This window comes from Geosmithia morbida, assembly GCF_012550715.1.
Source record: "Geosmithia morbida isolate 1262 chromosome Unknown scaffold_0, whole genome shotgun sequence".
NCBI classification, from domain to species: domain Eukaryota; kingdom Fungi; phylum Ascomycota; class Sordariomycetes; order Hypocreales; family Bionectriaceae; genus Geosmithia; species Geosmithia morbida.
The window spans coordinates 1,035,204-1,049,130 of record NW_023336187.1 but is presented as its reverse complement, the minus strand read 5'-3'; the positions used below and the strand labels follow the sequence as shown (position 1 = coordinate 1,049,130).

The 13,927-nt window shown below is 55.8% G+C and overlaps 4 protein-coding genes across 4 annotated transcripts; 2 read left to right on the top strand and 2 right to left on the bottom strand.

Moving 5' to 3' along the window:
- Positions 1–101: 101 nt before the first annotated feature.
- Positions 102–3,578, top strand: GMORB2_0336 (OPT oligopeptide transporter protein; the record flags this gene model as incomplete). Its single annotated transcript, XM_035462322.1, has 2 exons — positions 102–537; positions 664–3,578. 2 exons carry the CDS (start codon positions 102–104, stop codon positions 3,576–3,578), a joined length of 3,351 nt encoding a protein of 1,116 aa, XP_035325252.1.
- Positions 3,579–4,151: 573 nt separating this feature from the next.
- Positions 4,152–7,089, bottom strand: GMORB2_0335 (26S proteasome regulatory subunit N1; the record flags this gene model as incomplete). Its single annotated transcript, XM_035462321.1, has 4 exons — positions 4,152–4,178; positions 4,259–6,742; positions 6,806–6,879; positions 6,966–7,089. The coding sequence occupies 4 exons, from the start codon at positions 7,087–7,089 to the stop codon at positions 4,152–4,154; spliced, it is 2,709 nt and encodes a 902-aa protein (XP_035325251.1).
- A 727-nt stretch (positions 7,090–7,816) lies between these two features.
- GMORB2_0334 (RIO kinase 2) lies at positions 7,817–9,161 on the top strand (the record flags this gene model as incomplete). Its single annotated transcript, XM_035462320.1, has 2 exons — positions 7,817–7,879; positions 7,968–9,161. 2 exons carry the CDS (start codon positions 7,817–7,819, stop codon positions 9,159–9,161), a joined length of 1,257 nt encoding a protein of 418 aa, XP_035325250.1.
- A 533-nt stretch (positions 9,162–9,694) lies between these two features.
- On the bottom strand, positions 9,695–11,646 carry GMORB2_0333 (RNA recognition motif (RRM) domain; the record flags this gene model as incomplete). Its single annotated transcript, XM_035462319.1, has 6 exons — positions 9,695–9,875; positions 10,043–10,300; positions 10,353–10,444; positions 10,503–10,592; positions 10,649–10,715; positions 10,790–11,646. The coding sequence occupies 6 exons, from the start codon at positions 11,644–11,646 to the stop codon at positions 9,695–9,697; spliced, it is 1,545 nt and encodes a 514-aa protein (XP_035325249.1).
- Between the last annotated feature and the right edge of the window lie 2,281 nt (positions 11,647–13,927).

Below are 13,927 nucleotides of genomic sequence, written 5' to 3'. Positions count from 1 at the left end.
CCCCCCCCAATCCCCTCCTTAGGCCCTCCATCCCTCCCTCCATCCCGTGGTCTCTGGGAGGAATCCCCACACAGCCAACCGCCAAAACCCGTTTACCCACCATGGATCCATCGAGTCATCACGCCGACTCGCCGCCCTCGCCTCATCCCGAGCCCCCGCCCGAGTCCTCCTCCCTCCCTCTCCCTCCCTCCCTTTCTAGCTCTGGCCCTCACTCACCCCCCGTCCCAGTTCCCGTCCCTGCCGTCCCTGGAAGCGGCGGTAGCAACAGGAGTGAGAACGAGAGCGCGGACGGTGACGAGGACAGGGACCTGGAAACTGCTCCTGTCATCGCATCCGCCGTCGAGAATCGCCTCAGGGCCAGGCCGAGGTCAAGGTCGAGATCCAGCGTCGACTCCACCTTGGCGCATTCCCTTCTGCACCACGACGACGCCGTGCCGCTGCAGCCCTTGCAGCCCTTGCGGTCCTTGCAGTCTCTGCCAAACCCCTCCGTGCCACCCCTCGTCCCAGACTCAGACGCCAGTCCCGCCCAACCTGGCCGTGAGACACATGCCCACGCATATTATAATCACCCGTCGTCCTCTCCCTCTCCCTCCCTCCCAACGCTGCCCTCATCTAAGCCACCCCACCATGGTCACCGACCGTCTGCAAGCCACGAGGCGATAGCTTCCCCTCCTCCTGTCGCCTGGGCGCCTGCTGCTGTCCTCGACATCAATCTGACTTCCGCTGCCGTCGACGCCGCTGACCCCGACGACCCCGACGACCCCGACGACCCCGGCACCATGGCCTCGCACCGGTCGCCCTTTCTTGCCAACACCGCTGGCGGCCAGCGCCCTGACGGACCCTACGGTTCCCTCTCCAACGCTCCCAGCCGCGACACGTCGCTCGACAGCGACGACGGCGACGGCGACGGCGACGACGACGACGACGAGCACGCCGCCGCCGCCGTAGGCAGGCATCATGCCTTCGTGACTTCGGGCACCCTCCGGAGCAACGCCTCCACCTCGCACCGATCCATGCTCTCCAAGTCGTCCTCCCGCATTTCAGAGGACCTCGACGCCTCCATGCTCGTCTCCGGCATCGAGGGCCGTTTTGGTGTTACCGAGACCCCCATGGCCGAGAGCGTAACCGGTGCCGTGTCTGACGCCTACGTGACCGACACCGATGACGATGTGCCGCTTGTGGGAGGGGTCGACTCCGACGATGAGTCCGAGGCCTCGATTGCCGATGAGGAGAACTCACCCCACGAGGCCGTCCGGGCTTCGGTACCCCCCACCGACGACACCACCCTGTCCATAAACACCCCTCGTATGTGGTGTCTCTCCGTCCTCTTCTCCATCCTGGGATCTTCGACCAACCTCTTCTTCTCCCTCCGCTACCCCAGCGTCGCCATCACCCCCGTTATCGCCCTGCTCCTCGTCCACCCGTTGGGTCACATGTGGGACTTCTTGCTCAAACGCTCTCACGACCCCAAGGACGAGTTCGTCGAGGGACACCGTTCCGGGTCCGCCGGCGAGAGTCCCCGCTCCTGGCGCCTGTGGCTTGCCCAGGGACGGTGGAACGAAAAGGAGCATACGTGTGTGTACGTGAGCAGCAACGTTGCCTTTGGCTTCGCCTTCGCCACGGATGTCATTGTCGAGCAGACCCAATTCTACAACCAACCGGCTCCCATCATGTATCAGATCCTCCTCACCATATCCACTCAGGTCCTGGGCTATGGCTTTGCCGGCCTGGCCCGCCGCTTTCTCGTCCGCCCGAGCGGCATGATCTGGCCCGGCACCCTCATGTCGGCCGCCATGTTCGGCACCCTGCACAGGCAGGACAACAAGCCCGCCAATGGCTGGACAGTCAGCAGGTGGAACTTCTTCTACATTGTGTGCTCTGGCGCCTTCCTCTTCTACTTCCTCCCGGGACTGCTGATGCCGTGCCTGAGCTACTTCAATGTCGTCACCTGGTTCGCGCCTGACAATGTCGTCGTCGCCAACCTGTTCGGTGTCTCGTCCGGTCTGGGCTTGTTCCCCCTGACCTTTGACTGGGCCCAGATCACGTACATCGGCAGCCCTCTGCTCGTGCCCTTCTGGGCCGCAGTCAACGTTGTCGGCGGCCTGACCCTTGTCATGTGGATCATTGCACCGATCATGTACTACGCCAACGTGCTCTACACGTCGTACATGCCCATCATCTCTACTGCCGTCTTCGACAACACGGGAAACCTCTACAACGTCAGCCGCATCCTCACGGACGACTTCGTCTTCGACCGGCAGGCCTACCGAGACTACAGCCGCGTCTTCCTGCCCATCACCTACATGCTCAGCTACGGCATGCAGTTTGCCGGCCTGGCCGCCCTGCTGACCCACACGGCCTGCTGGCACGGCAAGGACATCTGGACGACGTGGAAGGAGGCGCTGGATGAGGCCCGCGACGAGGAGAAGACGGCCTATCAGCCAGTGTCGGCAGGATCCGAGCAGGTCTTTGGCGGGCCCAGCCGCAGCGGCCGCAGCGGCGCCAGCGATGACGACGGCGACTGCCGGTCGAGATCGCCGTCCCACGCCGACGGGCTCCTGACGCGCGAGGACATCCACAGCCGTCTGATGAAGCGGTACAGGGACGTGCCCATGTCTTGGTACCTGGGCACGTTCGTCTCCATGGCCACCATCGGCATGTTCCTGGTAGAGTACTACCCGGTGCACCTGCCCTGGTACGGGCTGCTGCTGTCTCTCGGCATCGGGGCCATCTTCTTCATCCCCAACGGCATCATCATGGCCGTTACCAACCAGCACAGCTCCATCTACCTCATCTGCCAGCTCATCTGCGGCGCCGTCTTCCCCGGGCGGCCGATAGCCAACATGGTCTTCGTGACGTACGGGTACATCTCGTCGGCGCAGGGCATCAAGTTTGCGTCGGACCTCAAGCTGGGGCACTACATGAAGATACCGCCGCGGACCATGTTCACGGTGCAGGTGGTGGCCACGCTCGTGTCGTCGCTGACGCAGATCGCCGTCCTGAACTGGATGTTTGTCAACGTCAGCGGGCTGTGCACGCCGGAGGCCGTCAACGGCTTCACCTGCCCCATCGCCCGCGTCCACTTCAACGGGTCCATCCTGTGGGGTGTGGTGGGCGTCAACGAGTTCTTCGGCCCGGACGCCATCTACCGCGCCCTGGTCTGGTGCTTCGCCCTGGGCGCCGTCCTGCCGGTACCCCTGTGGCTGTACGCCCGCCGCAGGAAGCACAGCATCGTCCGCAAGATCAACCTCCCTGTCGTCTTCGGCGCTATGGGCTGGATCCCGCCCGCCACCGGCCTCAACTTCTCCGTCTGGGCCCTCGTCTGCTACGTCTTCAACTTCCACATCAAGAGACGCGCCTCGGCCTGGTGGGCAAAGTACACCATGACCCTCAGCGCCGCCCTCGACTCCGGCCTCGCCATCGGCATCCTAGTCGTCTTCTTCGGCTTCATATACCCCGGCTGGATGGACGGCTTCTCATGGTGGGGCACCGAGATTCACAAGCAGGGCTGCGACTGGCAGGCCTGTCCGTATGCTACACTCCCACCTGGAGAGCACTTTGGCCCTGATAGTTGGTGATTCTGGTCATTGCCACGACTCCCTCATCACTCATCATCATTACAACACACATTGCAGTAGACATGCATGCATACGCATACACATACATTTCTTCATGGGCATACCTTTTTCTTTCTTTTTATCCTTTTGGTCTCTGGATATCTGTGTTTTTTTTGTCCTTTGGGGTTCACTTTTCTAGGGTCTGGATAATGTTTATACTCCAATGGTTTGGGTTTGGGGTGGTGTTTTCTTTCTTTCTTCGGTTTATGGGACCCTTTTGGATACAAGGTCAAATCGCACCATTACGAATATGACGGTTTTTTTCTTTCTTCTTTACAAAAATTACTCTCACCAAAAGTATAAGTCTTGAAATATCTATTCATTGAGAGTTGACTTTTTTCTTTGCGGTTTCAGTTTTATGTTCATTTAATCTGACTACTCGCGCATCCGTGAATCTACTATACAGCTCCAGTGCCGTCTTTTTTTTTTCTCATCTTCATTTCCATTTGCTCCTCTATCATACCAAGAAAGGAAATTACAACAAGGAAGCTAGAGAGACTTTGAAGGGGAATACTTTCTACTTCTTCCCAATTTTTATTTCTCCTCCTCCCATTCCGGATTCTGCAAGAAGAGATGAGTTAGTAGAGTCAAACGAGAGTTTAAAGGAGAAAAACGAAAATGAGATAAAAAGTGCGGCATACCTTGCGCAAAATCACCAGACCCTCCAATGTACTGTTGAGGCTGAGGTACTCTTCATCCTCGAGCTCGGCACGCTCGCCATACCCCAGGAGTACAGGGGTGCTCTGCGTCTGCCAACCCGTGATCGTCTTGGGACGGCCGGCCTGTCCGACGACATCGACGGCCTGTCCGATGCGGACGTTGACCTTGATGGGCTGGAGCTTCTCGTCGAGGGTGACGAGGAAGCGAGGGTGCATGGCGGTGACGAGGTAGTACAGGAGGTAGTGCGAGTCTGAGGTGACGAAATCCTTGGCGTCGATGAGGGCCACAACGGTGGCGAGGAGTCCAGCCGCCGAGACGCGAGACAGGACCTGTCGGTCAGTGTGAAAGGGGTTGAGCGTCATGGTGCCCTTGCCCATGTGCAGGAGGCCCTGAGCGATGCGCACCATGAAGAGGGCGTCCTGGTCGCGATGGTAGTAGCTGGCCAGCTGGCGGAGCAGCTGTGCTAACCTGGCGTTGTTGGTGCCAGCACCCAGCATGCCCATGGCGAATATGGCGTTGATGGCGACCTCTGGGTCATTGTCGTGAGAGTACCGGGACAGCGTGTCGTATACCTTCATCTGGGGGTTACTCGGGCTCACCAGGCCCATGGCCAGGGGCACGGCCTTGCGGATGTTGGGCTCGCCGTAGTGCATCAAGTGTCCAAACTGTCGAAGGACCATCTCCTGTCCGATGTCTTCGCCCATCGCCACCAGTGCGATGCCGATGACGGCATACGCCTGCATCAGCTCGTCACCCTTCTTGTCGTCCGACTCCTCCTTGTGTTCCGTGCAGATGTGCAGGAGCTCCTGGATCTTGAGCACAGTTCCCGTTCCCGCCCACGCACAGATCTCGGCAAGCACCGCAGTCGATTTAGACATGGGGTGTTCGATGGCCTTGAGCGTCTCCAGGATAACATCGACCTCCTCCTGGCGCCCGAAGAAGAGCAGTCCCAGGCCCAGGGCCAGGAATCGAGTCCACTTGTCCGTCAGCTGGTTCTTGCGGTCATCGTCCATGAGCGTCGTCACAATCGCCTCGCTGACCTCGGCGTGCGACGAGCCGACAAAGATGAGACCGCACGATAGCGCCGCCATGGCGGAGATCTGCATGCTCTGGCTCGAATCCGAGATGAGCGGGAGCAGAAGCTCAAGGACGTCCTCCTTGTTGGAACCGGCATACGACAGACCCAGGCCCATGATGGAGGCTGTCGAGATGAGGGGTGACTCGCTGTTCAGCTTGTTGGAGTCTCCCAGCAGGGCCAGGGCCGGCTCTGAGTCTATGCGCACACCAGAGTTCATGATTCCGATGGCGAGCATGGCTCCGGCCTGGATCTCGGGCTCGTTGGCATACGTGTACTTGTCAATCTTGTCGAGGCCGTTCTCAATGTCCCACATCATGAGTGTACCCATTGAGGCAGCGGTCGACAGCATGCCATCCGACTTGGTCTTCCAGACCCACGACTCCTTCTCTCCGTCCACGAGCATCATCTTGTCGTTTCCGAAGCCGGCGTTAACAAATGCGTTGACAAATGCAGCGGCCAGGTTGTGCCTGGCAGAGTCCAGGTTGGTCATGCCCGCGACTCGGCTACTCTCCAGATGACTCTTGTAGATGTCTTCGGTGGTCTTGGGGTCGAGAATGTTAAGCTCCCTGCCCAGGGACTTGAAGTGCTCCGACAGGCGCTGGTTGCTCAGGCACTCGATGTCCTCGTTATCCTGCTCCAACTCATCATCCTCGTCCAGGTCGATGGCGATCTTCTGGCGAGCGATGAGGAACCCCAGCTGCTTCTTCAGGGAGTGGTCCTCGGTCTGGGCGTAGTCCGACTTGATGAGGTCGACGTCGTGCAGGCGGATGGCGAGGACCATGGCCTGGGTATACTGCTTGTGCTGCATGTAGATGGCGTGGGCAGTACGCAGGAAAGTATCGTTATCGGGGTAGGTCAGAAGATTAACCATACTAGCCATGTACAGGCATACCCTAGCATACGTGTTCTCGTCGACGAACTTAGGCATCTCCTCAATGATCTCGAGCTCGCTCATCAGGTCGACGGCGTCGGCCTCAGCGTTACTCTTGATAAAGAGAGGAACCAGCACGAGGGCGAGATCGATCAGGTCCTTTACGGGCTGGTCCTCTGCGACCCTCTTTGCATGAACCTCTCCGATCTCGAGCGCCAGGTGCCTGACGTATTCGTGACCCCACGAAGCAATGTCAGATGAGGGCGCGAGCAGCCGGTATTTCAGCGTGTCCTGCTTATCCTCGTCCGAGAAGGTCATGCCGATGACGGATAGGACATCGGCAAGGGAAGTCTGGTCCTCGCCCTTGGGCCACTCTTCGTACAGCTTCGTCAATGTCTCGTAGTGCGGTCGCAGAAACTTGAGGGGCTTGGGGACTGCAGTCATAGATGACGTTGACGTCTTGATTGCCGTCTTCATGCCTTCTATGGCAGGCTTGTAGAGCGAGCTGTCCGACTCCTGCATTTGTGTCAGTCATTGCTGTATTGCATCATCAGCAAGCCTGCGTGCGTGCAAACTAACCGTCAAGCGCTCGACCATCATATCCAGCTCGTTCTTGAGCTGCTGGTCCTCCTCGCTGAGCTCCTCCTCGGCAGCTGCAGAAGAGCAAGTTGGTCAGCCAGTTTATCCAAGGGAGCGGGGCGCCCAAGTCCCTTGGGGGATAACAGGCAGCAAAACATACCGTCTTTCTTGTCGCCCCCATCCTTCTTCCCGTTGACGGCAGGCTTCTCCTCCTTGGAGCTTTCCGCAGCCTTTCCCTTGCCCTTGTCGGCCGACGCGGGCTTGTCGCTGTCTGGGGGGGCCATGTTGACGTCGTCGGTGGGCGGGTTCCTCCCAAAGAGAGTTTCACCAAACAGCCAGACGCCGCGTTTCGGTGTGGTAGTAAGGAGTGATGTTTCTGGGAAAGGGTTCGTAGTAAGAGGCGAGAGGATCGCAATGATTTGAGAGAATGAATGGGCGGGTTGTGGCGGTGGTAGAAAGAAGCAGGTGCGATGCCGCAAGTTGACCAAGGCTAGCTGCCCGGAGCTTAGGTTACGTGACGCTGCTGCCGCCTGCTGCTACCTGTCGCCGCCAAGAAAGTCACGTGCTTCTCTATTTAGTAAGCACGATCGCTGGAGCCAACAGGGCTGTCCAAGACCACGATGCGATGAACCAACCGTAGCCAGCGTCAGCTAAGTTCAAAGTCTCATCTGTATTCCAAACTGCCGAAGATGAAAGACGATACTGGCCAAGACGGTCAAGTGGATCTCAAACTCAACGATCCTGAAGAGCTTTTCTGTATCTTCTTCTTTCCTTCCGTAGTATTTCCATCATCGTCCACGGGGCTGTTGATCGACCATCCATGTCCCTTGATAAGTCAAATGCTATCGATTAGATACATCATGTCTTATCAGTGAATTTTCCTTTTATCCCCCACCAAGTTTCTCCCCACGTACACGTCCCGTCCCTCCCAACCTCAACCGCCCTCGAACTTTTTCAAGCCCAGTCTCTCCGCCTTGTGGCTTTATACATCAGTACACCTACGCATCCGTCATGAAGCTCGATACGCGGGCTATGCGCCATCTGGCATCAGAGGACTGGCGTGTCCTCACAGCTGTAGGTCAACAGGGATATGAAACCACCCTCCGATCGTTTGTTCATTTAGACCCCTGTAAGCTGACATGTACATGCCCCGGTGATACAGGTCGAGATGGGCAGCAAGAACCACGAGATTGTCCCAACGCCTCTGATCGAGAAGCTCTCTCGTCTGCGCGGCGGCGCCAGCGGTGTGCACAGGAGCATCTCCGCCCTGGCCAAGGTGGGCCTCATCGCCCGTGTCAAGGAAGCCAAGTACGATGGGTACCGCCTCACGTACGGCGGGCTGGATTACCTAGCCCTGCACACCCACTCGTCTCGCAAGGACGTCTACAGCGTCGGCAGCAGGATAGGCGTGGGAAAGGAGAGCGACATCATGGTCGTCTCCGACGAGAAGGGCGTGCAGCACGTCCTCAAGATCCACCGCCTGGGCCGCATCTCGTTCCGCTCCGTCAAGTCCAACCGTGACTACCTCAAGAACAGGCAGTCCGCGTCGTGGATGTACCTGTCCCGCCTCGCCGCCATGAAGGAGTTTGCCTTTATGAAGGCCCTCGAAGAAGCAGGCTTCCCCGTCCCTCACCCGATCGGCCAGTCCCGTCACACCATCGTCATGGCCCTCATCGACGCCTTTCCCCTCAGGCAGATCTCCGATGTCCCCGACCCGGCTTCCCTATACGCAGACCTCATCGGCCTCATCCTCCGCCTCGCAAAGCACGGTCTCATTCACGGTGATTTCAACGAGTTCAACATCCTCGTCAAGGAGATTGAGACCACCTCGGAAAAGGACGACGGCTCCCAAGAGGCGTCGGTCCGCTTAGAACCTGTCCTGATTGATTTCCCTCAGATGGTCTCTATGGAGCATCAGAACGCAGAGATGTACTTTGACAGGGACGTCGAATGTATCAAACGCTTCTTCTACCGCAGGTTTGGCTTCACCAGCACCGAACCCGGTCCCTTCTTCAAGGATGCGAAGAAGACTGTCGGCAAAGACGATACCCCGCGCCTAGATGCTGCTGTCGAGGCATCTGGTTTTACAAAGAAGATGTTGAAGGATCTTGAGGCAGCGATCAAGGATAGGGGCCCCAAGGAAGAGGAAGGTACCCACTCAGATGGTGATTACGATGATGACGAGGACAAGGACGAGGCCGTAGCCAGTGAAGAGGCTGCCCACGGGCAGCAAGAGGAGGATGTTTCACCTGAAGTACAAGATGATGATGCCAGCCCTCATCAAGGAAACACACTTGATGACCCAAGCAACAAGTCAGAGGAGTTGAAAAAGGGTATGGACAAGCTGGCTCTGTAACATGGAGCTACCAGTACGCAATAACTTCACCCAATGATACCCTCTTGCATAATAACCACGATGCTGTTCCACGGAATTTCACGGGATTTCCGTAATAATTACTTTTCATTTACGCCATGACTAGAATGGGGGGGCATGGCACCTTTGAACATAACCATGAACCCCATCCGTCTTAGCTGCTACCATAGCATGCCCGCAAGCTTTTTTTCCCCCTTCCGTAACCGAGTCTGATCCCCTCGAATCTCTAAAGTACAAAAGCTCTGAGATAAACCATTACCGCAAATGCATCAACCGCGACTTGGTCTCCTCGGACCGTATAACTTTCCGTAATTGCAGAACAGTTCTCTGACTCCTCATGAATGATTGGCTGCAAGCAAAAAAAAAAAAATATCAAGGGAACAAAGAGTCAAGAGGATGGTAAGAAGAAAGGAAGAAGAAAGAAAGAAACACCAAGCTAGTCATCGAAGCAAAACAACTCTAGCGACAAGTGCCTAGGACAGCAAACCCAAAGCAACCACAGCTCTCATTCTTGATTAGAGACGAATGTCCTTCCTCTTGGACACAGGCTTCTTTCCAGAAGGGGAAGACTGGGCGCTCGCGCTCGCAAGGACTCCGGGGTTCTGTTCTGCGTGTATCGTGACTCCCTCGTCGAATTCCGACGAGGTCGGGGTCGAGACGCTTCCCGCCGGATCAGTGCTCGCGGTAGTTGCCGTCCTGCAAATACTTGGTCAGATAGTCCACAAGTTGGCCTCCATGAGACGACTCATACTGGGAATCACCAGGCTGAGATCCCGATGTCCCATGGTTCAAGCCTGTGTCTGTCTCGTCACTGTCCAGGTGTCAGATCATGAAGTGGTTCACAGCACTCTAGTTCCACTCACCTTCGGCCTGGTCCGCCACTGTGACGCCATTGACTCTGTCTGCCGAGAAGGTTGGGGCTCATGCCAACGAGCGGGGTGCCATAGGCACCGATGTTGTACTCGTTGGTGCGGAACTGGCGTCTCTCGGCCGTCACACGCTTGAGCTCCTTTTGAGCTGGGGTATCGGCGTAGCGGATGTTCATCAACAAGCCTTCCTCGCCAATACCGACGCCATTGAACTTGCTGATGATTTCATCGCAAACGTCGCGAGACTCAAACCTAGGTATACGTTAATCACGCGAGCATGGAGGTTGCTTCACTTCCAACTTACCGAGCAAATCCGACCCCGCGGCTGTTCCCCATGCTGTCACGCAGGATCTTGCTCGACAGTATGGTAAACCCAAGGAAAATTGTTCCAAGCTCCTAGATTGGCACATGAGACACAAAAAACATCAAATGCCATGTGGTAGAAGGGACTCACCACCTCATTGAGGGTCTTGGGAAGGTTGGAGATGTACAGGTTAGTAGAACCCTCGTCCCCCTGAGACTTGAGACGAGAGTTGAAGGATTCCTGTGTAGGGTCAGCTCTTGTCCACAATTGAAAACGAAGCCGGTGACAGGACTCACACGAGCGAATCCAACCTCGTATCCCAGCCTGTGGAAACCTCGGATACACATTTCCGAGTCTCGGACACTGTAGAACTTGGCGAAGCCGAATCTATAGCCTGTCAACATCCATATCCGTCACGAGAATGAACAGTCACATACCCCTTGCAAGCGCCGGTCGCAGTGTCAATAATAGCCTTTGAAGTTTCAACAGCGCCAAAGCGGGCGGCGAACTGGTAGAGAAGCTCATCGTCAGTCGTAGGGTGAAGCCCACGAATGTAAACATTCCTATTTCCAGGAATGCGGTTCTCGAGGCTCTGATCAACGGTCTTCATCTGGCCCGGGGGTGTGAAGACGGCAGGAACAGCCTTTGGGACTGGTGGGTCCTGCTGCAAAAGCGCATCTAGAGCCGTGTCTGAGACTGCCGAAGTGACTGGTTTTGTGGGATCTCCGTGAATGGCCGACATGCCGAGCTGTTGCGGAGACGGCGTCGTATATGCAGACCGGTCAAGGCTCGCTACCCTCGGGGCATTCTCTCGGTTGGGCACACCAGCCCAAAAAGGGGTAGCGGGCGTGGATTCGTTGGTAGAATAGGAGCCCCGGCGATTCTCGAGACTTGGAACGTCAGACTGCCCACGGTGGGCTCGAGGTTGGGCCATGTTCCTCCGACCAGGAGTGTAGGGGGGCAGTCCTGAAATTGGCATCTGAAGGCCAAAGAAGGCACCCGGGTAGCCGTGGGTGTGGCCCTGAATCTGTGCATAGGGACCGTCGTTGTGAACCATGGCGATATTGTGATGCATGGCATTGAGACCGGCCGGATAGCCATTGTCGACGAACCAACCAAGAGGAATGGTACCAGGGTTGGTCGGAACATTCATTCCATTGAGGGCCATCCCTCCGAAGGTGTTGACGAGGCCATTCGGGTCAGCTGTGTTGACCGGTCCGGTGGGAACTGGTCCGTGGTGGTTCCGGTTCCGAGGATTGCCAGCACTGACAAAGCCACCATGGTTTCCTTCCATGTCGGCAATTCTCTCACAACGAGGACGATAATAATTGGGGTAAACTTTCAATGATCCAAGTCAGCAAGGATAGGACCAAATGCTGTAGGGCTCCAAGAAATTACAATCAACACTCTCCAGAGAGAACCCTCGGTCAAGCTCTGGGCCTCGACGGAGGCCAAGCAGGAGCACCGTGGTATTCCCAAACTTTGTTATCAGGTGGGAGGATGTGACTTGCCTTGATGACAGCAGATTGTTCTATCGCGAGAATGATTGGATGTTCCGAAGCAAACTAAAAGCTGTCAGAACAGAAGATCGGAGCAGTGTCATAGCAACAGGATCATGAGGAGGGCGACGGAGGGACAGTGGTATTCATCAAGAAAAGGGGTTGTACAGAGGTATCGAATGCAGATGTGATGAGAAGCCACGCGTCCTTGCGTAGAAAACTAGAGAGGAGCGAACGAGATGGAAAAGGCGCGACTGATATGGTGTGTGGTGACGGCAGGCTCCATGTTTCAGTGATATCATGGCCCATGTTGAAGCAACTCACTTTTTCTGAAACTCCAAATGAACGTTTTCTTTCCTGGACAAGGCTTGGAGATACCGATCCGGGCAAATTTTGGCTACCAAGACTTGGAGATGAGCGGGAGTTTGTAAGATAGAGCAAGCTATCTAGCAAGATGGGGGATTTTGGCAGAGAAGAACAAAGATCGAATGCGGGTTTTGGTGGGGAAAGATTTCTTTTCGAAGAGTGATGTGATATGCTCAGACGATGAAGCAAGAAAAAAAAGAAAGAAAAAAAAGAGAAAATGGGTTGGGAGGGGGAAGATGTGAAGTAGAGGAGAGAGAGGTGGCAGAGAGGGAGGGGGATCATGGACATCGAGATGGGAAGAAAAAGAAAAGATCAAGAACGATTACTCACCTAATGATTTGGGAAGGAATTGATACTAAAGAGGGAAGGTATGAAACACTGAGAACAGTCGAAGAATAGAGAAGGCGTCACCACTCTGGATGTGGGAATGGTAAGATGATGGATAAAAGAGAAGAGGTGATGCGTAGAAGGAGAAGAGCAATAGATGTTGGGCTTGGAGTCGGGAGAGCGACTGCCTCTTATAGTGAAAACAGAAGAAGGATGCCGGTGACGGAGACGAAAGTAAAGTGAACGGAAAGAGGAAGAATGAATGGAGTCGAGTACCGTACGGCGCCTTGAGAACTTCCAGGTGAGATGACAGTCGATTTCCTAGAAGACGCGGACCTAAACGGAGGAAAGAACCAGTGCCTTACAGGTGTACTGGTGTCTGAAGTGAAGAGAGACTCGAGGTAGAGGGTCAAGTGAGAAGCACGCTTTTCCCCTGCTTGTTCTTTCTTCTTCGAATGAACGGAAGGAAGGAGCGTGAATGATGGATTTCCTTGTTTTCGTGAGGCAGGTGTGGCTCACCCGTTCCTTCCCAAAAGCCCGTATTCCCTTGCAGCTTCCAGAGGTGAGGTGAGAGAGCAGGAGTTGAGCACAGCTGTCGTTGTTCTCCCAGAAACACGATACGCCTCGATCTGACGGGTCTCGCGGCGGTTGGTAGATGTCCTCGCTGTTTGTCTGTTCGGTGTCGGTTTGCTGCTCACTCCGAAAACTGCAATGGATCTCTCCACCGGTCACCGAGGAGAAGTCGGATGGATAGAGATGGGGTGAGTCGGATGGTCTCCACCACGACACGTTCGAACGAGGGTCGGCAACGTGGGGGATAGCAGCTGCAAAGACGATGCCGAGTTTTCAGATCAAGCAGGGTATCTCGCAGCTTCTCGGCCACGGATCAGATATTTATCGGTGACCTTATTAATTGCCTCCAGGGCTGTGCTGCATATGCAGGTAGCCGAGCTGTTCCGGTTCTGAGCAGAAGATTTGCTATTCAGATATACAGATGTTGAGCGCTATGACCAGGGACGTTGCTGGATATAGAGCTGGATAGCGGATCACTGCCACAATTTTGAGAACGTGGTATGAATGGACTCTTTACTCGTGTCGGGACGAGATCGGTATGCTGTCGAGGTAGCAGAAGCCCATATCACCGAAGTGACACTTGACACTTCTGAACGGAGATGTCGAAGGAAAAGGGGGCCCGGGGGGAGGAGAGGTAGGAGGAAGGTCGGGCGACGGCAACGACAAGCAAGAAATAGATAAACCGAGATGCTTAATTATACTGAACAGACCAGCGCAATGGGGGTATCTTGCTGAAGCAAAGGATAGAACGGAACATTACCGGGAACATATAGAAAGCAGGCTTAACTGAGGAGAGGGGGGAGAGGGGGG